At 30.4% G+C, this 25,051-nt stretch overlaps 1 protein-coding gene across 1 annotated transcript; it reads right to left on the bottom strand.

The window, feature by feature from the left end:
* Positions 1 to 200: 200 nt before the first annotated feature.
* Positions 201 to 24,945, bottom strand: LOC126841135 (midasin). The gene is made up of 56 exons (XM_050577440.1): positions 24,773 to 24,945; positions 24,549 to 24,615; positions 24,076 to 24,291; positions 23,778 to 23,997; positions 23,562 to 23,706; positions 21,921 to 22,048; positions 21,081 to 21,374; positions 20,781 to 21,021; positions 20,517 to 20,688; positions 20,116 to 20,440; positions 19,809 to 20,025; positions 19,530 to 19,740; positions 18,998 to 19,457; positions 18,693 to 18,936; positions 18,409 to 18,617; positions 16,913 to 17,198; positions 16,715 to 16,825; positions 16,522 to 16,638; positions 16,135 to 16,449; positions 15,075 to 15,202; positions 14,810 to 14,988; positions 14,554 to 14,733; positions 14,329 to 14,486; positions 13,932 to 14,263; positions 13,592 to 13,789; positions 13,085 to 13,351; positions 12,797 to 13,018; positions 12,541 to 12,666; positions 12,329 to 12,467; positions 12,057 to 12,259; positions 11,783 to 11,994; positions 10,538 to 11,355; positions 10,176 to 10,458; positions 9,956 to 10,114; positions 9,681 to 9,826; positions 9,244 to 9,608; positions 8,974 to 9,158; positions 8,521 to 8,905; positions 8,269 to 8,442; positions 7,967 to 8,167; positions 7,716 to 7,900; positions 6,898 to 7,642; positions 6,588 to 6,814; positions 5,721 to 6,141; positions 5,532 to 5,660; positions 5,042 to 5,430; positions 4,810 to 4,966; positions 4,612 to 4,746; positions 3,699 to 4,508; positions 3,446 to 3,631; positions 2,078 to 3,197; positions 1,821 to 2,011; positions 1,381 to 1,761; positions 1,009 to 1,311; positions 560 to 949; positions 201 to 494 (listed from the first exon to the last, which is right to left on the bottom strand). The coding sequence occupies exons 2-56, from the start codon at positions 24,596 to 24,598 to the stop codon at positions 324 to 326; spliced, it is 14,961 nt and encodes a 4,986-aa protein (XP_050433397.1). The 5' UTR covers positions 24,599 to 24,615; positions 24,773 to 24,945; the 3' UTR covers positions 201 to 323.
* Between the last annotated feature and the right edge of the window lie 106 nt (positions 24,946 to 25,051).

The raw sequence follows: 25,051 nt of genomic DNA, 5'->3' as shown, positions 1-25,051 counted from the left end.
CTCTATATATAATAGAAGTACTAACAACTTGTAACAACCACAACGAAAAGTGATAGCTATATTGCCTAAAATTGCTTTTTCAAAAATTATTCCTAAAAAATAATTTCATTAATTAACTGGTTTTAACATAACCCTTAAAAAATGAATACTGGAAATATAATTAAGAGCGGTTAAGGTTAAAATTCATCGTAATATATATGATAAGGTTATTTTATTTAAAAAAAAAAATAATTGCGTTAACAACAGTCATTCATAAAACAAACAAGAAATATATAAACATGGTAAAACTATTAATTAATTTTATGTAAGAAAAACGAATGGCTTTATGTTGTAACAAGCTCAAACCATTCCCTAAGCGCATCACTTAATACACTAGGCAATTTGTCAACGTCTCTTAAAATCACATAGAATGGAAATGGGAAATTATCCATGTACGATTCAATGCGTACACTATTGTTTTCAAATATTGGCATTTTGACATCTAAAATGGATTCCTGAAAAATCAAATAATAAATATTAAATACATAATAGATTTTTTGATTTTTTTTTTAACATTTACCTTTGTGGTTGGATTGTCTATAACGATAAATACAATGATTATACCATTCAATTTAGCTGTCCGAATAGCATTTCTCACTACATCAGGTCCTTCACTTTTTATACCTCGACCATCACTCATAATCACTAATAGTTGGGCTGGTTGATCCCCGTTATCTAATCGACCCCGGTCCTTAAAGGACGCAGTAGCTAACTCGATCATTTCTCCAACTTTAGTTTTCTGTTCATCAAACGTAAAGTCACATACTAATCTAGCACCCGTTTGATCGGCAAAAGGCTCACCAAGAGGATGAACGATTCTGGCTTGTTCACCAAAACTCATCACCCCCAATTCTCCAGCTTCCACTAAGGTGAGAGCTTTACTAACTAAAGCTAAGGATTCAAATGCCAACTAAAAACAAATTTCAAGTTACAATTAATAATACAATTGTAATAACTGCATATACTAACGACTTTAGCATGACTATCCATCATACTACTAGAGTTGTCAACGGCCATGATAATCTGGTATTGACGTTTGGAAGGTCTAGTCCTTCGGAGCCATATTTTATCTTTCCTAAACTGGCTGGCTATGTAAGGTATAACACGTCTCATATTTATGCGTCGCCCCGTTCTGAAATCGCCTTGAAGTCTGGATGCCTTACTTGGCTCTAACACTAAACGAAGTTGTTCACTTAATTCTTGGGCTAAACCAGATGTGGCTTCCATGCACTTATTCCAAGCTTCGTCTATATTAACATCATTACTTCCAGCCTAAATTTTCAAATGTAATATAACATATATCCATTGAGAAAATACTCTAAAAAGCATAATATAACTTACCTCCATCCATTTATTGTATTGATCTTGTAAAAATTCTTTATGGTCTTTGACTTCTATTTCAAATATTTCTTCATCATCTTTTATTTCTGCTGTGTGAAACATAGTTTCCATTCCTCGTTCGACTCCATGAGTCAAAACAACATCTCCTTCTATGTCAATCTGTTCTTCATCATCATTAATTTCTTTATGTTCAAAACCATCAGTTTCATTCATAATTGGCTGGTTATTTTTTTTCTTAGGTTTAACTTTTTCTGGCAATAACTCATCACCTTGTTTAGGCTCTTCTTTTTCTATGTCTTCTTCCATTTCTATATCATTATCTTTAAGTTCTTCACCGACTTCGTCTTCGTTATTAGGTATAGGTCGGTTTTCAAGTTGTTCCTAAAAAAAAAATTAAATTAAAAATAATTTGACAAAAGATAAAAAATGTCTGTACTAACATTCATTGCTGCATCTAATGTCTCTACATCATCTTTTTTAGATTCTTTAACGTGTTTAAACAAATCTCCTTTTTTATTGGCATTTTCTATTTTGTTTGCACCGCTTTCATCCATATCGTCGTCCTCTGCTTCATCTTCTTCCTGAATGTCTGCAGTTTTCAACCTTTTTTTCATAGGTCCATTACTTTCAGCTATAAAAAAAAATGTATTAAATTCAAAAAAGTTAAAAATAATTACAGAAATATTATTAATCTCACCTAAAGTTCTATTTGTATCTTTTTGCCCAGGTTTCATCCGTCTTTTCTTTTCCTTTAAACCAGGCTCTTCGCTAGAAGCACCATTATCTTGATCGGCACTATGACCTTGCTTAGTATCTCTACTTTCCTTTTGAGAACGACCAATACCTTGCTGCTCAGGACCAATTGCTTCTTCTTTGTTCTCTTCATTTGCTCCACTATCGTCTTGGCCATCAGCATTTTCACAAATCTGATCTTTAGAACCACCGTTTTCCAGATTTGAGGATTGAGCTTCTACTTTACTAGGCTCATCATCAGAAGGTTTAGCGTTTTCTTGATTATTTTTTAGTTCTTCTTTTTCCTCTTTTTGTGGTTCCTCTCCAGTTTTATTATCATCTTTTTTACCACCGTCGTTATTCATATCATCATCAGGACTATTTTTTTCTTCTACTCCCTCATCATTATCACCAATTTTAGTGTCATCAATTTGATTTTCGTTTTCTTCTTCATCACTTGTGTCTTCCATATCATTTTTATCTTTTTTGGGTTCTTCGTTAAGTTCATCATCGGTTGCTGCATTTTCCATATTTTCTTTCATGGCATCTATATCAAACGGATTTTCTTCTCCTTCATCGTTGTCATTCATTTCACCCTCATCGAGTTGAAGATCATTTGGCAAATCCATTGGCTCGGGCTCAGGTGGTGGTTCTAAATCTCCATGATGGGGATCTGAATGATCTTCTCCAGCTTCATCACCATCATCATTTAATTCGTTTATATCATTTTTACTATCTTTTTGGTTTATTTCTTCTTTTTCGTTATCTTCTCCTTTCCCATTTTCGTTATCATTCTTAGCACCAATTTGTTTGTCTCCTTGTGACTCTCCTCCTTGACCGTCATCTTCTTTTAATTCTTCATTTTCCTGTTCATCGCCATTTTCATCGTCTTCAGAATCACTGCCCCACAGTTTCTCATCCAAAGTTTCTGCACCTTCTCCTGTTTCTCCCATTTCTTTATTTTCGTTGTCATCATCATCATTATCATCATCATCATCATCATTGCTATTTTCATTTTCTTCTTTTTCTAAATCATGTAATTTACCATCAAAGTCATCAGACATTTCTACGCCTTTTTCTTCCTCCTAAAAAGTAAAAAAAATCAATACTAAGTAGTAAAATAAGAACTAAATTAACCATCAAACTTTGTAATAGGTAAATAGTCAACGTAATATAACTTTTTACAATCTATATACAATCGATCTTAAATAAATCACTTTAAATTAATATTATTACTTCAAAAAGTCAATTAACTAAAAAAGCAATTCATTTCGTATTTTTATCACTAGTGTAGTAAATTAATACTGGATTGATATATATTTCTTGACGTTACCTTTAAATCTTTATCTGGTTCAGGTTCATTATCATAATTTTTTTTTGCATCTTCCAATTGATCTTGACTTTCTATTTGGTCCGATACATCCTTTGCTCCTTCACCTTCGGTAAGACCCATACCACTTTTACCGTCAGACTGCGTACCGTCTTCTCCTTCTAACAGTTCATCGGGTACACAAAATCCCTATAGACAAATAATTTATTAATCATAAAAATTAATATTTTTCACACAATTTTTTTATTTTACTTACATTTGCAGCAAGATCAGTGAACAATGAGGAGAGAGTGAAACTCATTTTTGATAAAACTCTGTACGTCATCGTTTGTTGGGCAATAAAATATTGTACAAGTAAAGCATATTGTTTAAGCAACGGTAGACATGATCTCAAAACATTATCACCAACAGACATTTTCAGTACATTTCTTAGTTTTTTGTTTATTTGGGACAAGTTGCAATCTTCTAAGTCAGTCAATAATGGCTGGAGAATTTGACATTTTAGTAACATCGATTCATTGTTTTCTAGTACATTAATGTTATTATACTTTTTATAGAGCTTTTCAACTGATAATAAAATTGAATTTATCAATTGGCTAACCGCCTCCTTTGACGAGGAAGACTGTTCAAGAGGGATACTTGCATTAGAATCAAATAGCTCGTGTTGGAATTGAATTTTACCAAAATGGTCTTCCACCATCCAAATTTTATTATAAAACTTATTTATGTATTCGGATATTAGATCACATATTTTAACTGCTTTATTGTATAGGTCGTTACTCATGAAATTTACATCACATAACTTCATTGCTCTAACTGTTTTTTCATCAGCTAATCCTTTAAGAGTATTTTGAGCCAACTCTATGACTTCATTAAGATTTGAGATATCGTCTGGTAACTTAGAATTATTAAGAACGCTGTTCTTATTGTTCTCGGAATATAATAAATTGAATAACGATGTCTGCTTGTCAGCTGTAGTCAAATTAGTCGTTTCATCACGACATTGTAAGGTTACTTTAAATTGTTGCAATATATTAATACTGTTGACTACATAATTGATCGGCGACTAAAAAATAAAATAAATCAGGAAATATTATTATCATGTTATATATATTGAATTATTTGTAGTGAACTCAAAATATGATTAATGTATCATCTAGCCTAATTACTTTTAGATCTTCAGTAGGATTGAAAACTACACTATCAGAATCTGTAATAATATCAGATAAATGCAACAAGCTTCGGAACTGAACAAGAGAGTCCACGTGAGAAGCCAATATTTTTTTAGTTTTCCATGTAGTTTTCTAAAAAAAAAAGTTGTTAAAAGTTAAAACCCAAAAACAAAAGATAAAATAAATAGTACACACCATAAGGTCGTTAGTAAAACCCTTAACACGATCCATATCTTGTTGACCCAGCTTAGGTTTTTCGGAGGCCACTTTAAGAGCGGCTATTTGGGATACAGATTTCAAAAAATAAGACTCACTCTCAGACCAAGCACAATGTAAATCGTCATCTGCAGGCCTAAAATAATGATATAATACAGATAATCACCAAATAGTGGATGTGTATAAAAAATGTTAACTAATGGTATCTTACGTAAGAGATAACGAATCAAGTGCCGCTTTTAGATCCACCGGCGGTAATCGAGCAAAATCAATCGCATTGTTTATTTGCTCACATCCCATTAATCCAGCTTTAAAAGATAACCCAATGCGTTTTAGAGCCTTAAACAGTTCAGATAACGCTTTACGTTTTTGTTGTAAAATTTGTTTCGCTTGAGATTTTTGTTTGTCTTTTGGCGCTTCTAAATTAATCTGCAATACACGCAATTCTTCAGCCGATTCCAAAATACCATTTATAAATTCATTCAGTTCAGTAATGTGATTTGGGTAGAAACAATTAGTCATTGTTTTACGCGAAAAAGTATTTAATTTTTTCGAGTATTTGCTAAGATTCAACAGAATATCTGTACCGTCTAATATATCCTGAAATTGTACAGAAATATTATTATTTGCAATTTTTAGACACAATTTGTAAAGATAAAAAATGTATGTTAACTATATAAATATAATACTATAATTCTTACCAAATTTATTTCACAATCATTTAAATAGTTATCAATATTAAATGTTGGAAGAATATAGGGATCAACTTTTGTCTCGGAAGTAGTCGACTGAGTCATCATAGCAAACGATGCAGAATTTTTTAAAATTTCCTTTAAAATAATAATTAGGTAAGACAATTAATTGATTACAATTATACAAAATATATTTACTTCATATTCCCGAGTGTACTTGTGCAATGTTTGTTGAACTTTGGTTACGGTTTCTTTGATTGACCAGTAGTTGATATCATTCCACTTAACGATTTTTACAAAGTCTCGTAGTTTCTTTTTAACTTCGGCTGTTAGGGTTTCAATGCGAGTATGAATACGCTTTTCGAATTGACAATAATATTTATACAAGTTCCAAGAAGCATTGCTTAGTTCAGTTTGCTCATTTGATTTTTCTCTATTAATTGTATCACAATGAAACGTGTAAAGCAATTCTAATCTTGTCGAATACTCTCCCAACGTTGAACTCTCCATAAATTTTTGCAAAGCAGATACAAGTTGTGGAAAACTGTCTTGCTTGTTTATGTATGCTTGGAAAATTGAATACAAATAAAACCACCACTTAGATGAATCATTCTGCACCCTTTCCAAAAACAAATATTAAAAATTTAATAGATAATTGATGGTTATTTTTAAAAAGAGACAATACCACACATTCAACAGAAAACTTAAGTAACTTTTCCTTATGAGATGTTAAGAATTGAATTATCAAACAAATCTTTTTAATAACTTGTAATTCGGAACTAAAAGAACGTAAGTCCAAAAATGGCAAGTTTTAGGTTATTACAGTTTTTACATGTAGAATCTGATTTTGCATACAATTGGAATTCCATTAAAAATTCTTCTTTTCTAATAAGGCTTATAAGAGTGTATGTTAGACAGTTAACATTTTTATGCTCTTCTGAAAAGTTGGTATAGTGTATCTTACATTCATCTAGTTCCGAGGTAAAACATTTACTATTTAGGTTTTTTTTAAAATCGAGTATGTAGCATCACCTCAAGATAAACTTTAACTAACTATATACATACTTTTTGAGAGAATACTGTAAACAGTCTTTCCAAGTGCTCAACTCAAGATTTCGATATTCTTGGATACTGTAAGATATTTTTAAAACTAATTCATTCATACTAATGCCCCGATGAGCAACTTCTTCCCATTCATGAAGCTTGGTTAGAAGAAGTTCTAAGCCAACAAGAAAACGACATGTTGGACTGGACCAATCGAAACCCATCATGCGCTTTAGAACTTTTATAATCTGTTAAAAAAAGTTAAGTTTTCATAAATTAAATAAAAAATCACATTAATCGAATGACCTACAGAAAATATTGATCAACTTACTGTTTGCAATGTAGGATGATCTGGCCATTCCTCCAACAGCCCTTTAATTTTGTCTTCTATTTCTTTGAGTACTTCATAAGTTTTCAAAGCATACTCTACATTGGAATCGCGATAGAAGTCGTAATAGTCTTTATCTAACCGTTGTTTTGGATTGCTAGCAATGTCAGTGGCCAACAACATCCATGGAATCATTTTACTGTCCATTGAACAATCTAAGTACATAAATTTTGACAATAAAAGTTTGCCAAACATACAAAAACGATCGGAGAAAGTATTTCGAATTCTGCTGAACGCTTCGTTTTGATCAACAATTTTCGAGGATGGTGATAACCAATGAGCCAATGCTGCTGGTCGTACTAATTGGTCATGTAATCGACATATATCATTGATGTCTTTATCAGTAAGACTGTAAAGCTCTTGAGAAATATTATCCCCGACAGTAGTGTTTTCAAGTGTATTTGGACCTTCAATATCATTAAAATCTGTATGTTTTGTAGTCGGAAATTGTTGTGCAACACCTTGTGCAATTTCTGTCTCTTCGGTTATTGTTTCACTGTCCGATTTTTGCTTATACAGACTTTCTTGTTCAATTTTTTTACTTTCTTCTTCTTCTTGAAGACGCTTCCAGTTACATACAAATTTTTCAACAACGCTCCTTATAGCTGTCATGTGTTGATCCGAACCACACGGCTGACCACTAAGGTAAAACATGTTATTCAACTCTTCCAAACATAACTTGTACCACCTTTAAAATTAAAATACAATAAACAATAATAATAATAATAATAATAATAAACAAATTATGTAATGTTACACGCCTAAATTTGTCGTTTGTATTCATGGAAACTGTTTCGTCTATGTCGACCATTTCCATAATGTCGGGACAGAATCGAGGAAATTCACCAAAAAGTTGTAATAATTTTTCTTCGTTATGTGCAACATGTTCCTCTTTCATTACTGACCATTTAAAGTGGTTGCGTAAAATTCTCATACCGTACCTCATCTAATAAATGTTAAAGACACAAAATGGTTAATATGAATGGCTTTAGATTAACTTTGAGAAATATACCTGATTTATTGAAAGAAGTATTCCGGCAAGTATGTCCGGGTATGCTGCATAATGTTCATATAGTCGATCATGAAAACTTGAAACCGATGTCAGCCAGTTGTCTATTTCATTTACAAGTGATTCACGATTTTTTAAATCAGAATTTATAATTTTATACGTGTTACCATCTAAACCATACATTTTTGTAAAACGAGTAACTTCCTATAAACAAAATCATATTGAAGTAATATTAATTTTAAATAAATTTAATGGTGCGCCAATCAGAATGTTTTAAATAAGATTAAAATAAAATATTTACTTACTTCTAAAATAGCATTGTATATAGGAGGTTCTGGTCTGTAGCCTACATTTGTGTTTTTTTCGCTCAAAGCTTTAAGTCTTTGAACATAATATTCTTTAAATGGAAACAGTTCAGAAACACCTTCCATTTCTGAGAATATTTTTTCAGCGTTTAATCTTCCATTTAGCATAATTTTCTAAAATTAAAAAACCCATGTAATATTTGCAAAAATCATTTTGGATTTGGTAGATACAAATTTAAAAAATAAACACACCTCAGAAACGGAACATTCAATTTTAACTTTAAGTTTTTGTAATGGATCTACTGGACTCAACGCGGAAAACACTTCCAGCAAGTACATGCCTGAGAGTACCCACAAACGGCCTGCACTAAATAGCAATTGTCTACTCAAATTATTGTCTACATCTGATGTCGCCGAAAGATGTACATTCTTCTTAATGTAATCAATCTCATTAGCCGCTTCGTAAACAGCAGTAACCATGGTATCGTGATAATTAACTTTGTAACACAGGGATTTGTGGCATTTATCATTATCTCTACTTAGATAGAGCTCTTCCATAGATGTAATATCATCAATAGGTAACAGAGGCGAAAAAAACAATTCAGCAAGTTTAAGCAAAATCTTGAGATTTTTAAAACTAAAAAAATTGTTTAAACAAATTGGTAAAAAATATAATAATGAAAATTATTTATTTTATCAACTCACTGAATTTCAGTAGTCCATTTTGAATTATTCTGTATAAAATGTTTGACGCTCTTCAAGTTATAATTGGTGTGTTGTATGGACTGAATAGGAATCGGCGCAAACGTAAAGTATGGTTCTTTTTCTTTCAATAACATTTTGATTATAAACACACTGAACAGCGGTTGTTCGAATGAATAATATGTTTCCTTAAATGAATACAAATACATGGTTAAACAGTGTACATGAATAAAATAACCATTTAAAAAAATTTTTTTTTTAAGGATAACGTACCTCAGGTTTACACACTTCCTCAATAGTAGTTTCTTCGTCATCTATTCTAAATTCATTGTTGTTGGGTAACCATTCCAGAAAGTTATTTGGATAATTCACAGCAACCGAGTTGAACGAATGCTTCAAAGCTTCCAATAGGAAGTCAATACTTCTTTGACTATTTTTTAATGAATGACAATATAATGGTGATACAGTCGGTAAATATTGCAAAAGTGAATTAAAAAACTTCATGTCATTGTTACTATTATTCTCATCGTTATCATCAAAGAAATGGTTTAAATTTGTGAGGAAACTCCGTTCGATAATTAATTCCCATAAAGGTATAACGTTAAGTTCAATATCGTTTATTTCAATATTTTCAAGTTCTAGGAAAAAAAAAATAAAATCATGTTAGTATTTTACACAATTAATATTAAATTCATTATTATTAAACTTACTAATAGATTGAGTTGTAGTCGATTGGACCGTTTCACAGTTGGAATGCGCCATAAGAATAATTTCATGTCTTTGGTTTTTAGCCTCTTTAGAAATCAATCCCTTTAAGTTATTCGACTTAATTATAGAAATGTAGTCCTTATTTTTTCTGGAATAAAAAATACTATAGATATTACACAAAAAAATAAGCATTAAAACATCTAGGCAAATCTTCACTTGAAAATCTTTGTGTGTAAAAAATTGTCTATTACAAATAGATTAAATAAAATCAACTAACTTATGTCTCTTGACAATTTCATCGCCGTGAGTTTTACAACACTGATGCGATGGAATTTGTTGTTTATAGCATTTCATGAGCTCTGTATGACGCTTAGGCGTCAAATAGTTCTTTCGGACTTCATCTCGCATTGTTTTCAATCTTTCCAAGTATGTATGTCTAACAAGCAATTTTAAATTAATACTATAGAAAAATAATTGCAAATATAAAAATGCATTACTTGACTCCAATTGTAATGGATTCCATTAACGGTACAAAATAATTAACGATTACGCTGAAATAGCAATACACCAACACCGTTAGGAACTCCCCTCTGTTTTCCAAATTTGTATATATATACTGCTCGATACTTCTAGTCCAACATATAATTTCTTTAAATGACCGATAGTTGTTTTCATCAATAAGTAATGAACATTCGCTTATAAAGAAATCAACAAATTCATCAAAAGCGACCGACAATACCGCATAATCGTGAAGCATTCCGCCATTTTGTATCATAGCTCCTGTAAATTGGGGTTTTTTTAAATTGACGTTTATAGTTATTAAATTAATTAATTACGACTTTTTTGATATTAATCTCACTTTTTTTATTTTTTTTTAATGCAGCAGAACTCTCATCTACAGCCTTATTTAATGTGTGTTCCAACATCAGATGCATTTTGTTTTCTGCACATGGCATATTTGCGTTAATTCCATTATAATAGACGGCTGGTAAATATCTACAGTCGTAAGGCAAATTATTCCAGTCTATATTGTCACCCACTTTCTTTGGCAAATATGTTAAATTATCGAATTGTAAAAATTCAACTTGTTTTACAAAATTAAGAATTACGTCAGATTCAAAATTGAAATTCATCAATAGCCATTTGCATCTAGTACTAATATCTGCACTCGATGATCGGCCAAAATAGCATAACAGCAAATCTTCTATGCTAGTATCACTTAAGTTCTTATAATGTTTTAAAACATCACACAGTTGATTTACATAACACAAATTTGCTGATTGCAAAACATCGAGTGTTTTTAGATTAGGATACCAGACATCACTAACCACTTCGCTATGCTCTTCTAAAATTCTATCAATTTCTAAAATTGCATTTTGTTTTAAATTGCCAATCAAACATCGTACATAAACATCAGTACATGTTTCACGAACAATTTCCAAAATTGGCAGATTTCGTTTTGAATTTTGTGATATTAAATAAGCGGTTCGAAGTAAATGATTAATGCCAATAACAACGCCCGATGCTAATTTTTTAATAAATTGATGAATTTTAATAATTGTACTTCTTATTGAGTAACTGTCAACACCTTGTAACTTGATCAACGAATGAATATCATGCTCGTTGAGTTCTTCCAATGGATGCATGTAAATTTCAACTCCTCGATTTTTCATTGCTCTACAATCAAATAAACGTACACGTTATACAAAAATTAGTCACAAAAAAAAAAATATTTTTAATGGAATAAAAATAATTGTTCATAAATGAGCCGGTGAGAATGAAAGTGACGTAATTCAAATTTTTAAAAAATCTGCAATATCGCTAGGACATATTAGTATACTTTAAAAGAGCCATTTAGTCAATGGAGTAAGTTAAGTTGCGCCTTTGTTCGCGAGAACGCCACTTAAAATTTCGTTAGTACAAAGTTATAGAAATACAAAACATAAACCTTCTATTTCTCAAAACAACTTAAATGTGACTTACGCTACTTTCATTTTCGCCGGCTCAAATAACTGAATAATAAATAATAAAAATAAACATGAATAAAATGCTTATTTTTTTTTTTTGTTCTAAATAGTTATAGCTTATAAGTTTCAACATATACCTTGATATAGTTCCATGTTTTGGGTCCATAGCTAAGAATAGTCTGAAATTTTCATGAGGTCTGATAGTTGTTATTTCTCCATCGGAACCAATACCTTTTTCACCCAAAACTAAACAGCCATTTGGTTCTAGTAAACCGTTTAATCGATCAAGAACGGCTGGACTGCACAAGTTTACATTGTCAATCAACAGCCACGAACCGTCTTTTAAACACTGTAATTCATATAATCATTGTAACGGCATAAATTAATATAGACTATTCACACTGTATTTACTTTAACCAATAAACTGTCGATCCACTCAAATTTTCCACCAGCATTTAAGCTACCGGAACTGGTCACCCTATCAGCAAGAAGTTGAAGTTGTTTTGAATAGTCATAATACTCCAACAAACTGGTTATTTTTGCTAAAGCTGAAATCCGCTTTTGAAATAGAAAAGTTTCCGACGCCATAGTAGTTCCAGTGTTGTTTTGGACATCTAAAAATACACAATGAACAGAATTTCAAACTTGGTATTTGGAACGCTTTAGAAACGTTCAAAACTAACCTGACATTCTTTTAAATTCATACCACAATGCTAGCATTAAAATATCACTTTGACCTTTTAAGAGTTGTAGGCTAACTTTATTATAGATTGCGTATTCTACTCGTTTTGCTATTTCTTCTAGATGTCTATTATAGTCAGCCTAGAACACCAATGTATTAGAATAAAAATATATTAGTTTTTTTTATATGATTTCAATTTTTGTTTGATTTTACCTGTTCAAATCCACCTAATATTTCTATAGTATCCATGGAACTGTTTACGGACAACACGCGCAATTCTTGGCCACACAATTGAGCGAGTGTTTTAATGACTGAAGTTTTGCCGCAGCTGCTACCCACCTTAAATTTATAAACAAAATAAAATAGATAATTTAGATATTTTATAATAAGAATCTCTCCCATCTAAAACCAATGGGAAAAATATGTAGGTAGATGAAAAGAAAAAAAAACATGCATCATTTTTAATTACCAAAATGGGCATCCATTTCATTTTTACGCAAACAGCCAACGAGTTTAACGTATGAATGTGGGATCTAAGAATTAAATTTTGGTTACTGCGATCAACTGGGGTTCCAAGCGTACGCTTTCGAAGTACTGCAAATCTATTAAATAGAACCGCAGATGGCAATACTCTAATGTAATCATATTTTTCACAATCGACATTTAATAATATTTTCATCCGATTGAAAATCTAAACAAATAAAATAATAAATACAAATTCTAAACAAGTTTTTAATGAATTAAAAAAAAAACTTACTTCTTCTTCTTGACATTTTAGACTGGGCATGCGATTGGTATATATTAATGAAAGATGGTCTAGTATATTACAATCCAATTTAATTGTTACTTCAACCCATCGCAATATATCTCTCAAGTTCAAGTCCATATTATATTTTTGGCTAAATGATAGAGTAAAGTTAACTACTTGATCTAAATTTAACGACTGTACTTTCTTTTCATTTGAAATGTTTAATTTTTGTATTATATTAACAATGTTACTACTGTCTAGGACATTTAAATGCACCTGAAATCAACAAAATTTTAATAATATTAGAATTTTGAATAAAAACATTTTAGGGTAAGTACAGGACAAGAAAAACTAATAGAAATGAAAGATAGCAATGAGTAGCGAGACAATGAAACTTGGGCAATTTATACTTTAATAAGTGGGCTTTCTTAACTTGCATATTTTTAATAATGCTCAAATTTGAATTGAACACATAATGTATAAATAGTTAGTGTATAAATTGTGTAACTTTTTTACCTGCAAAAATCGATTCAAAAATGATTTTGGCAGTCCTTTTCTCGCTCCACCCTCATTCATTGGATTTTGACAAGCAAATAATCTTGTTTCGTTCGATTTGATTAAAAATGTCCGTCCGAGTTCTGGAATATACAATTCACCTCTGTGATCGAGAACTGCATTCAACCCTTCAAGAACAGATTGCGAGGCTAAATTTAACTAGACAAAAAAAATGTATATTTTATTAACAACACTAAAAATATATATATATAATATAATAATTATTAATATAAATTTTATTTTAAAACTTTAATACATTTTACATTAGGTATTTAAAGTTTATTGTTTCTTTCATGGTTACCTCATCTAAAAGAATCCAACTGCCTTCTTTTAACGCTCTCAAAAATGGACCGTCTCTCCATTCGAAACTACCACCATCGCCACCGTCTGTCGGTAAGTCTGCTCCGAATAAGTCTGATACGTCTGTTTGTTCAGAGAGATTAATTCTTATTAGTTTATGACCAGAAGCTTTAGCAATTGCTTGAACGAGACTGGTTTTCCCAACACCCGGACTACCTTCTAAAAGTATAGCCCGATTGCTAATTTGCATACATCGTAATAAACGAATGACATTTTGCTTCGTAATAGGAGTTTCGAAAGAAAATTCGGGGATTGATACTTCTGGTAAATTACCTAGAAATAAAACAAAATAATACAATTAAAAAAAACACAAAGAAATAATTGGAAAACAATTTTACCTTTTGGAATGTAATATCCGTCACAACCAAACAATTTTGGTGTACATTTTGATGGGAAAAACTGAAGCAAATTATCAAATAAATCTTCTTTAATTTCCAATTGTTGGTTTTTTTCTTTTAACGACTCTTGTAGAGCAGAGTCAATAGCTTCGTCATAACTATTAAAACAAATGTAAAACAATTTATAAGATAAATATTGTTTTTCTAGATTTTTTGAGAACTTACGATGGTTCTAAACACGTTTTTTTATCCAAAAAAATCATTATCGCTCCTTCTTTGTAAAAAGTCCTGAATGCTTTTAAGGTGTTGTAATATGGGTTGTTTGTCGGTAACTGACCCATCATTGATTCAATAAACTGTACCCATATCAAATAGTCTCTAATACTAATGTTGAGTTTTAAATAACTGTAAATCCAATGCAAGTAAATTATTTAAATTATTATAAAAAGTAAGTAGTGATAACATATAAGAGTTTACTTACTTTCTAATGTAATCAGTATCTTTTAACCAGTTAACAAATCGTACCATTGATTCACTTAAATATAAACTTGCGCTGTGGAATGTCAAAAAGTTTCCATTAACTATTTGAATTAAATCGGCGTTGTCCGAACAATTTTCACACCAAATTTCTGTCAGACGATTTCGAAGAGCTGGTGATAACTGTTAACAAAATGTGTTTCGTTTAATATTGTTCAAAAAGTCTTACCTATTACAAGACGATTTTATGATTTAAAATTTTACCAAACCTCTTTTTTTCCGTAGTCACCACCAGGATTCATAGTGCCAACAAAACAAAAGCCTGTATGCGCTACAAGCTCCGAATCGCTATTATTATCACCTAATTTTTCACTTAGTAAAAGTTTTCTTTCGGGTTCTTTAAAAAAAATAAAAAAATTAGAATATTAGTCTTAATAGTTACAATATCATAAGCTTTTTCCCCCAGAGGGAACGGGATGTTTTTATTTTGTTTTTTTAAGCATAGTTGAAGAATTTTTAAAAATCTGTAATCAGACTTTATTTTTATTTCGGAAAAACAAAAAAATATATAACTATACACACTTAAAAATACAACTTTTACAAAATTAATTATTGTTACCTAATGATATTCACTTATTATGATTTTTTATTTTTGTCATTTATAAAAGGTGATAAGTTTTGTATAGGACATAAATTTTTGTAAATAATAGTAATTTTTTAGTTTCTTTTAAAAATATTTTAGTATATTTTATATTTTAACCTCCAAACAGTCCTGCTTTTGAAAATCCCATTAGCGGTCACGCTGCGACATTTACACCGCTTTTTGTCTCGGCATGGGAAACTATTTTTTTTTTGCCTATTGTGTTAATAATTTATCAACTAGAGAATAGAGAAAGTTACAACAGGCTTACTTCAATGTAAAGTTTTTTTTCTTCAAAAACGGCGTTATTAACATCTCTGGCGCAAGCGCAAGGAGGTTAAACAAAACTTAAAAATCTAGTCACCCATTTTTTTAAATCAAAACAATTTATAGAATAAACACACACTTATTGTTTGTGAAAAAAATAATAACATTAAAGTATTTATTAGAATATGATTTTACCACATTCAGTTATAATAATTCCTGAAAATTTGTATATTACGTTATTTATTTATTTTATTTGTTGTATACATTTTTTCAAATAAAAATGTATTTGAAATTATTACTAGGGTATTAGTTCAAAAATCTATTGTATAATAATTAAATTTTATTTACTATTTGAGTTTTTAATTAAATAATACCCAGGAATGGATGTGCCAGTTAAAGAAACCAATATAGGTCATACCAACCTAATAACGAATTAAATCGCTCCAAAACGCTATCATCGGCCAAAGATATTTCATCAGCCAAAAACATGTGTCCATCAACCATAGCTTTTATTAATGGCCCATCGACCCATTCAAAAAGTCTATGGTCATTTTCATTATCTTTGCTTCTCACGGGTCTCAAGCCGCCCAGAAAATCTGAACTTTCAGTGTGTTGGTGGCAGTTGACAGTCGATAATTTCTTACAGCTAATTGCGGCAATCATTTGACATACAGTCGTCTTACCACAACCCGTTTCACCAACCAATAAAATGGGTTCGTTAAATTCTATAGCTTTGCCTGTAAAATAAATAAACGGACTTTCAGTTATTGCAATGAAATAGGTCAATAATGTTATGTTATTTTACTTACAACAGAGTACCACCATTCGTCTAATATTTTTTGACATAAAAATTTGTTCAAATCCAACTGGAGGACGCTGGATTTTTTCTAGAATGTGGCGTGTAACGTATGACGATTTGTCGGTCACTATTAATAAAAATTAAAATATAATTGTAATAATCAATATACGTGAAAATAGTTAATACAAAGAAATAATACTCACATGTAAATAATCTGTCCAATAATAAAGAACACTTGAAATGTTTTTCTAAAATTTGAATTATTATTTCTTCTTCTTCTGTTTTTCTAACTTTAGACGCCAAAACTAAAAAGCCTGTAACATATTAATATTCTATATTTTTTATTTATACATTTATAAAATTTAAATATTAGATAATAATCAGCAATGTGTAGTTCTTACCTTCGTCCACTAAATGCTGATTCCAGTTGTAGTTATCTGGAGCATTTGCCAGTCGATAACGCTCCCCCCATCTGAATAAATCTCTTAGCGTAATAAATCCATGTTTTCCTGCAAATGCCGCACTACCTTTACGAGTGGACTGGAGATCTTTCATAACTAAAACTACTTTTTTTGCGTAAGATGGAGGCATCTCGCAGCGTTTATACAATATCGTCTCCAATTCAGAAGCAGGAATTTCATCAAAATGCATTTCTATAAATCTATTTTTGAAAGCCCTTGATAATATCTAAAAAAATTGTATGTAGTCAATTTATTTTTTAATTAAAATTTATATTTTTCATATTTTGTGTATTGGAAACCAAAGCTGGCCAATTTTTTTTAGCATGGAACAACATGCTTTAGCCTTGGACTCCCAGCTCGAAAATGACACAAAATAGCGTGATCGGCCCTAGTTTAGTAAGATTAATTTGAATGCACCGGATCATTCTGATATGGTCGGTCTCTGTGCCTCTTGCTTCACCTCTACAGCACCTCTAGTAGCACCTCTACTCATATTATGCTGCAAGACTCATTACATCCATGATTGAAATATACAAGGTTATTACACATATACCCCTTCTTCATCAAATATTCAATGATAAAATAAAATATGTCAGCATAACAGGCAGGCAATCAAAATCAAGTACATAAATACACAGTAAAATATATAGTAATAGTAAAGTGTATAATAAAATTGATATCCCATTGTCATTTTATTTCTGAAGATAACAATTCAAGACGATGTGCATTAACCTGTATATTTCAACCATGATTACGTCTCTGATGCGGCGCTCATACACACAGAGTAATATATATATAATAATATATTAATATATATCACAATAATAGTGAGTCGTCGTTGTCGTCATGCAAACATGTTTTAGCCAGAACATATAATTAAGACTATACTATTGTCATAAATCGTGAGATTGTAGATCAGAAATAATCACTATTCAGGAGCCAGCAGGCTAAAGCATGTTTCATGTATTATAACTTTAGGCTTTAAGTAGACTGTAACTATTTCAGAAAAAACTCGTTCTAATTTTAACCGTACTCTAAAAAGCTTATGCTAACAACATTTTTACAGATTTTTCAATACTTCTTTGATGTATCAAAGTAAATTTTAAATTTATTTTTAATAATATAATAATTATTGAACATCATGGAAAAACCATTTGACAAATATTAGGGTTAGCAATTGATGCAAATAGGAGCGAGATAAAATTTTTGCCGTGAAGAAAAGAATGTGTTTTTTTTTGTTTGGCCTATGAGCAATCTTTTAAGCGTCATGCTAAGTTTTTAATGTTGGTAGAATTTGTATTTGTTACATATATAATTTTTTTTTCAAATTATTATGTTATTTTACTTAAAAATTCTCAGGTCTGCTCCCAACGAATATTAACTATTGTAAAATGTATTATATATCAGGAAGTAAAAATGTATCTTTAAATACATACTTTACGACCTCCGTATAATCCTGGAGGATTTTGAGTAGCAAATAATCTAAATCCTGGATGTGCTTTAACGAGAGTTTGTGTTTCGGGTATAAATAATTCACGGTTATCGTCCAAGACGCGGTTCAAAGCCTCTAATACGTCAGTGGGTGCTAAATTTAATTCGTCCAATACAATCCAGTGACCTTTTCGCATCGCTTCTACGAGTACACCTATATAAGAGTAATAACATGTAAAATCCGAATTTTGGAAAATTACTTAAGCCTATTTTTAACAATATTACTGACCTTCTTTAAATATCAATTGACCCGTTACTGACTGAGCAGAATACGAACCGATATACTCTTGCAAGTCTGTGTGCTCATGATTATTAATACGCACCAAAACATTTCCAGACGCAGCAGCCAAGTATGTGATGAGACTTGTTTTTCCCACACAAGTATCGCCTTGAATTAAAACAGGATAGCAGCTTAAAGAAACGGCTCTGACAAGATCACGCAAATTCTTTTTAACGCTTTCTGTCAGTATATACTGTAAAAAATTTAAATTAGTGTTTTTTACAACAAATCAAAATAACAAAATATTGTATTACATTTTTAGCAACCAAAGGTTTGGAGTCGCCTTTATGAATCCAATAGCCTTCGAATTGAACGTAAGATCCATTGACCGGTTTAGATATTGGTTGATTGATTACTCCTTGAATTAACTTTTCACCGAATATTGTCGTAGCAATTAATGACTCTACTAGTTTATGAGAAGCACTATCCAATTGTGTTAAAAAACTCAAACAGAATGATTCATACAACGATCTTGGTGCAGATTGACAGGGATTTGACGAAGCTATAGCCAAGGCACGGCAATAAGTTCGTAGACTGTAATGAGGTTTATGTCCAGTTCCATCGACTAAGGACTTTTCCGCTTCACGTTTAGCTAGCAGATAAAATTTGGACAACGCGTTTAGCTTTTGAGCTGGATAGTCCGGAAGGTAGCACGCCGTCATTGTAATTAAGTCAGAACGTTCAGTCAGCTCATCGACAAAAAATTCAGTAAACCTGAAAATTAATAATGATACTTTAATTGTTCATTTATTACAGCCTCTATTTTTATTTTATTATTTTATATACCTATTTCTTATGCCCGGCGGCAAGTCTTTTTTACCAACATCAGTAGCCGGATTCATGGCTGCCATTAATCGGAAATTGTCATGTCTTGTTATTGGCCTAGTATCAGTTCGTTCATTTACAGTAATAGTACCATCGGATTCAAGTAAGCTCGATAAACACTGCAACGTTTCAGCTGATGCAAGATTTATTTCATCCAACAAAACCCAATAACCTTAAAATAATAGATTAATATCAAATATTATCGTTAAAATTCATAAACATACAAAGTGTTTTGTTTACCTTCTCTGACTGCACGGATTAGACTTCCTTCAACATAAGCAAACGCCATTGCCGTATGACAATGTTTAAGTTGAGTTTCAAAGCGTAAAATTTTTTCATTTAGTTCTAACCATCGTTCAACTGGTTTGCCATTTTTTGTATTTTTTTTAATAGCCTTTTGTATTACATGTTTCATCAGTTTTATCAAACTATGCCATTCATGGTTGTTAAAACAAGTCTAAAGTTATATAATTTGTATTATGTATTATTTATTATTGTATAATGTATTCATTGAAAATGTTTGATGAACCATAACAATTTTTTTTACCGATATGTGGCCCAGAAATTTGGTGTTTTGTTCTATATCAAATTCAGCTCGAAACAGATTTTCAAATTGTTCTCGAATAGGTTTGATAATGAACTTTAATTCCACAGGTTTGTACCCACCGATGAGATCAACGCTATCACTTTGTTGGTTCATATTTAAGACAATCAATTTGTTTCCAGTGTGCTTAGCCAATAACTGAAGTGTTGACGTCTTACCAGTACCAGTTTCACCGACGAGCAACACCGATTCTTGTGCAGTAATACAACATGCAACTCGTTCAAGTAGACATGATGAAGAACGTGTTAAAGCAAATTTAAAATGTGATCTACAACAAAATGTATCACTTAATTAAAAAACAGAAAATTAATTTTACGATATTACATTAAAAATGTATTTCTTACGTGGAGTTATCTGTAAGAAACGATCCACTACGTGGCAATGTTACACGCCCCGCTATGCAAAATTTTTCATCGAGGACAACAGTAGGTTTATACTCGTTTAAAATATACTGAGCTTTTGTTTTAATTACACCAATTAAAGAAGCGACATGACATGCCAGCTCAATCCGTGTTTCTAAAAAATATTTTGTAGCATTTTAAATTCATTGCTATGATTGTTGCAACATTTGCACAAAGTCTAATAATTTAAAAAGTGGTTATTTGTACTTGAATCGACAGCGCTGCAACAGAATATATCTATGGCGTCTTGAATCACTTTCAAAGCCGATTCGCTTGATGTTACATTGTAATTGTTAATAGCTCTTGCACACCATTTCATCAAATCTCTAGTTGACGTCAATCGTCCGATACTTCTTATTTTTACAGAATCATCACTATCATGAAAACCAGCAGAAAACAATAAGAAAACGTCTATAATTTTAGCAGCTACAGACTTTAAAACTGGAAACTGAAATTTTCATAAAATTGAATAAATATTAGCTAGTGTTTACAATACAATTTTTTTACCTTGATTTCTACAACTTCAATAAGTTCGTTCTTGCTCAAAGGTTCGACGTTTACTTGAACATAATGTTTTCCTAATAAATCAGTGGCGATATTATGTTTTTGGTGGTATCCACTTGCGGTAGTTAAAATTCGTTGAGTAAAGAAAAGCTGAAATCCGGTGGTGGGAACAATTCTATCTCTAAATCCAGGAACGGTCAATGAACGACTTTCTATAAGTGAAACAAGAACCGCTGCCAAATCGCTGGATGCTGAGTCTATATCCTCGAGTAAAAGCCATAATCCTTCAGTCACAGCCTGAGAAAAATTAACAATTCGAAAGTTTAGGTGAAATAATTATTTAAAAAAAGTCTAACAAAAATATTGGGCATCACACAAATAATTTATTATAGAGATAAAACAATAAATAAAAATGTATCTTTTATTTAATCATGATTAGGTATTTAATTATTTAAGACAAAAATGATTGATTATTTTGTTTCAAATTATTCGGTTAAACAATATATCTACTGATTACAAATAAATTGTTTTTTTTTTTTTTAATGCATAATTATTTTTAATGAAATATCTATCGCTCTTTAGAACTTAAATGAGCTTGGGTAAACATAAATATTGATAGAAATTAAACCCAAGATTGCTCGATCACCAGACCTTGATTTAACTTTTGTTTCATCTTTAATTGAAAACCAATTATAAATAATTTTTTATTCGCTACTTTGAAAAATTCAATTTAAAAATATTATCAAGTAGCAAACAATTTTATTCCCAAATAAAATATTTTTTATTGTTCAATTTCAAATTAGCCCTAAATTGCTAAACAGTTTATATTTTTCTTTAATAAACCTTAGTCAAGACGCCTGGTTGCCACACAAACTCCCCTGGAATGTCAGTACAATGATAAGAACCAAGCATCATTTTAGAATCGGTTTCGTCGCCAAGTTGAACGGTCAATAACTTTCCATCATTATGTCCTGACAAAAGTAATATTTTTGAGATTAGTATTTTGTTACAATGTAATAAATACCAATTTTAAAACTAAATACAATAAAACCTGTCAAAGACGGACCCTAAATAAACTAGTTAAATTATACGATTTGAAATTATTTTACCGTCTCTCTGAATTGGAAAAACCATGGAAAAATATCTTTAAAATGTATTTTTTCCATGGTCCAAAGCGATTTTGTCTTAGACAGGCCTTACTATATACTGATTATACATCAGTATAAAACATATATTCAGTTACTCTATTTTTATAAAAACACACAAAATTGATATATGAATGGAACCTGCACTAAAATAATAAAAACACAAAAAATATATGAAAATGTATATTCATGGGGCATTCTGAGTCAAACCACACGGTCATCCCAACTTCCTCAACATTTTTGGACATTTATTTTATATCTTATTTTATTTTACTTCTTTCGGTCTAATTTAAGATCTTAATTTTTTAGAAGTTTTTATCGGTCATATTTATCTATAAAATAGAGGTTTTTTAAGTTATTTTTCATAAAAAATCGATTTCGCCCAGTTTAAAAACTATGAAATTTTTATCATAAAATCAGAGACTCAAATCAAATCTTTTGGTCTAATAATGGAAATATTCCGAGATTTATTTCTATATTTTTTTTCAACATTAAAAAAAAAATTTATAATTTCTTGTAGAATTTAATTTTTTGCAAATTTTGCGACTAAAAATTGAAAAAATGTGTCTTACGAATAAAATTAAAAATAAAATTATTCATTTTTTGTGAGATTTTAAAAGAAAAAGTTTTCATTATGAAAAAAAAAAATAGAAATAAATCTCTGTCCATTTCCGTTATTAAACAAAATAATTTGATTTGAGTCTGATTTTATGATAAAAATTGCATTATTATTTAACGATTTTTTTGTGAAAAATAACTTAAAAAACCTTTATTTTAGGGGTATAAATAATTAAAATATAAATGATAAAAATTTCCAAAAATGTTGAGGTCGGGCCGATGACCGCGTGGTTTGACTCAGACTGTCCCATATATATACACAAGTGGTTGTCTTCTCTACAATAACCAAGAGAAAAACACAAACACCTAAAATAGGTGAATATCCACCCTTATGGGAAACCTGTGGTAGACAATCAAATATAAGTTAAACATTTATTGACTGAATGTAAAATTATGAATGAGTGTATGAAGAATCAACATGCAATATGCCAGATTCCATTGAACATCTTGGAAGCTTTTGGTTCAAATCTAACATACACAACTTAAACAATACATTTTTGGAAAAATCACTGAATAATAAAAACAAATGCAAACGTAATTTAATGTTTAAACTCTTTGTTTACTAAGCATTGTAAATAATCATTTTATTGTAAATACTGAAAACTAATATAACTAATGTAATTTGCAGACATTGGCCTTAGTCCCCATTGCTTTTTTTTATTAATAAAAAGTATTTATTTAATTAAATAAAATATACTTTAAAATTTAAAAAAAGATATACCGGTAATATTTGCTAGATAATGTATTAAAACACTTTTGCCACTTCCAACAGGACCGACTAAACACACAACTTTACCAGCAGAAACGGCAAGAGACAGATTTCTTAAGTTCTTTTTTGTTGAATTAACGAGTATAAGCTCGTTATTCTAAAATGAGAAAATTGAAATATACCGTGTAAGTTATCTGTAAACATTTTATCATTTTTGTTAAATTAAACCTTTTTAGGAGAACCAACTAGTGGCAGCGATATTTCTTCAATAGTGACGTATTCTTGAGTTATATAAGATTGTAAGTGTTTTTTATCGTTAAATTTGAATTTCAGATTGTATGAAAGGTTGTGTTCCAAATTTGTTTTAGAATCCATAAATCGATTGACAAGCAACGATTTATCAGCTTCAGTCAATTGTAAAACAATAGCCATACATTGACATGCCAACCTAAAAAAGTTAATATTGTTTTAACAGAAATAATTAGGAACTACAGTAAATATTATTAGTATATTTAATAGGTATTACCAAACTACGTATGAATCATGATGATTTAAAAATTGATCGGCAAATTCCGACCAATTCCATAAATCTCGAAAATGTTCAGCAGCTAAGTTTAACAGTTGTAATACTTCTTCAGCTACTTTAACGTCTTTGTCAGACATTTTTTTCTTTTTCACCGATGGTGGTGAATCGTGTTGCGCCCAAGGCGGAGGGTGTTCAAAATAGTAGTCGAGTATCAATCTGAAATCATTGAAAAAAATGCTGTAATGCAAAACTTTTAAAACCTACTATTTTATATTATGATTAGCTACTGACGATTAAGCAATAATATTTTTTAAAAAATGTCTATAGAAAAAAAAATAGTCAATCATTTCATTTATCTTGGTTTGACTCAATGTAATTATTTGACGTCATATTAATATAATGTTATATATATCAATAGCTTAGATGCTTATGATACCTAACAAACATAATTAATAAAAAATAATCAGCTTTACCTTAACTCGTCCACATGGAAAAATTTAGTATGATCTTCGGATTCCATCATATTTTAATTTAGTATACCTAGTAAAAAACAGATACATAAGAATACAGTTATTGTTGGATTTAAAATTAAACCAAGTAAAAATACGAAAAACAAGTTGAATGATTGCCGGAAAAAAACTGTTTACTTAGCACAAGCACGAATTAACAACTAACAATAAATTATAAAATAACTTACACAAATTCATCTAAATTGGTATGAATTAATGATTATGAGAATTTCAAAATGTAAAATTACACATAGTTAACAATGAAATAGATAGCAATCAATTTGTTTTTAGTAAAAAATTAAATCGAAGGCACATTAAACCGAAAACGGAATATTATTTAATCGAAAAACATTCAAGCTGAACACACGTGCTGCTTATCACCAAATACTTTAAATGATAATACCAGAAATGATAGAATTTTTCCCTCAACAACAGTGTTTCCCAAATTAAGCAATCAAAATAGCATT

The sequence above is a fragment of the Adelges cooleyi genome, unplaced genomic scaffold (assembly GCF_023614345.1).
Source record: "Adelges cooleyi isolate 19-005CV unplaced genomic scaffold, UGA_ACOO_1.1 ACOO_flye_CR_arks_rails_tigmint_CR_PRNA_376, whole genome shotgun sequence".
Classification (NCBI taxonomy): domain Eukaryota; kingdom Metazoa; phylum Arthropoda; class Insecta; order Hemiptera; family Adelgidae; genus Adelges; species Adelges cooleyi.
Note: the sequence above shows the minus strand (reverse complement) of the source record. Positions and strands in the feature narration are given on the sequence as shown.

Coding starts and splice junctions, on each gene's coding strand:
- LOC126841135 (XM_050577440.1), bottom strand. CDS start 24,598: ATGATGGAATCCGAAGATCATACTAAATTTTTCCATGTGGACGAGTTA. Junction 11,356..11,782: donor AAACATGGAACTATATCAAG/GTATATGTTGAA, acceptor ATTTGATTGTAG/AGCAATGAAAAATCGAGGAG. Junction 1,312..1,380: donor AATACAATAAATGGATGGAG/GTAAGTTATATT, acceptor TTGAAAATTTAG/GCTGGAAGTAATGATGTTAA.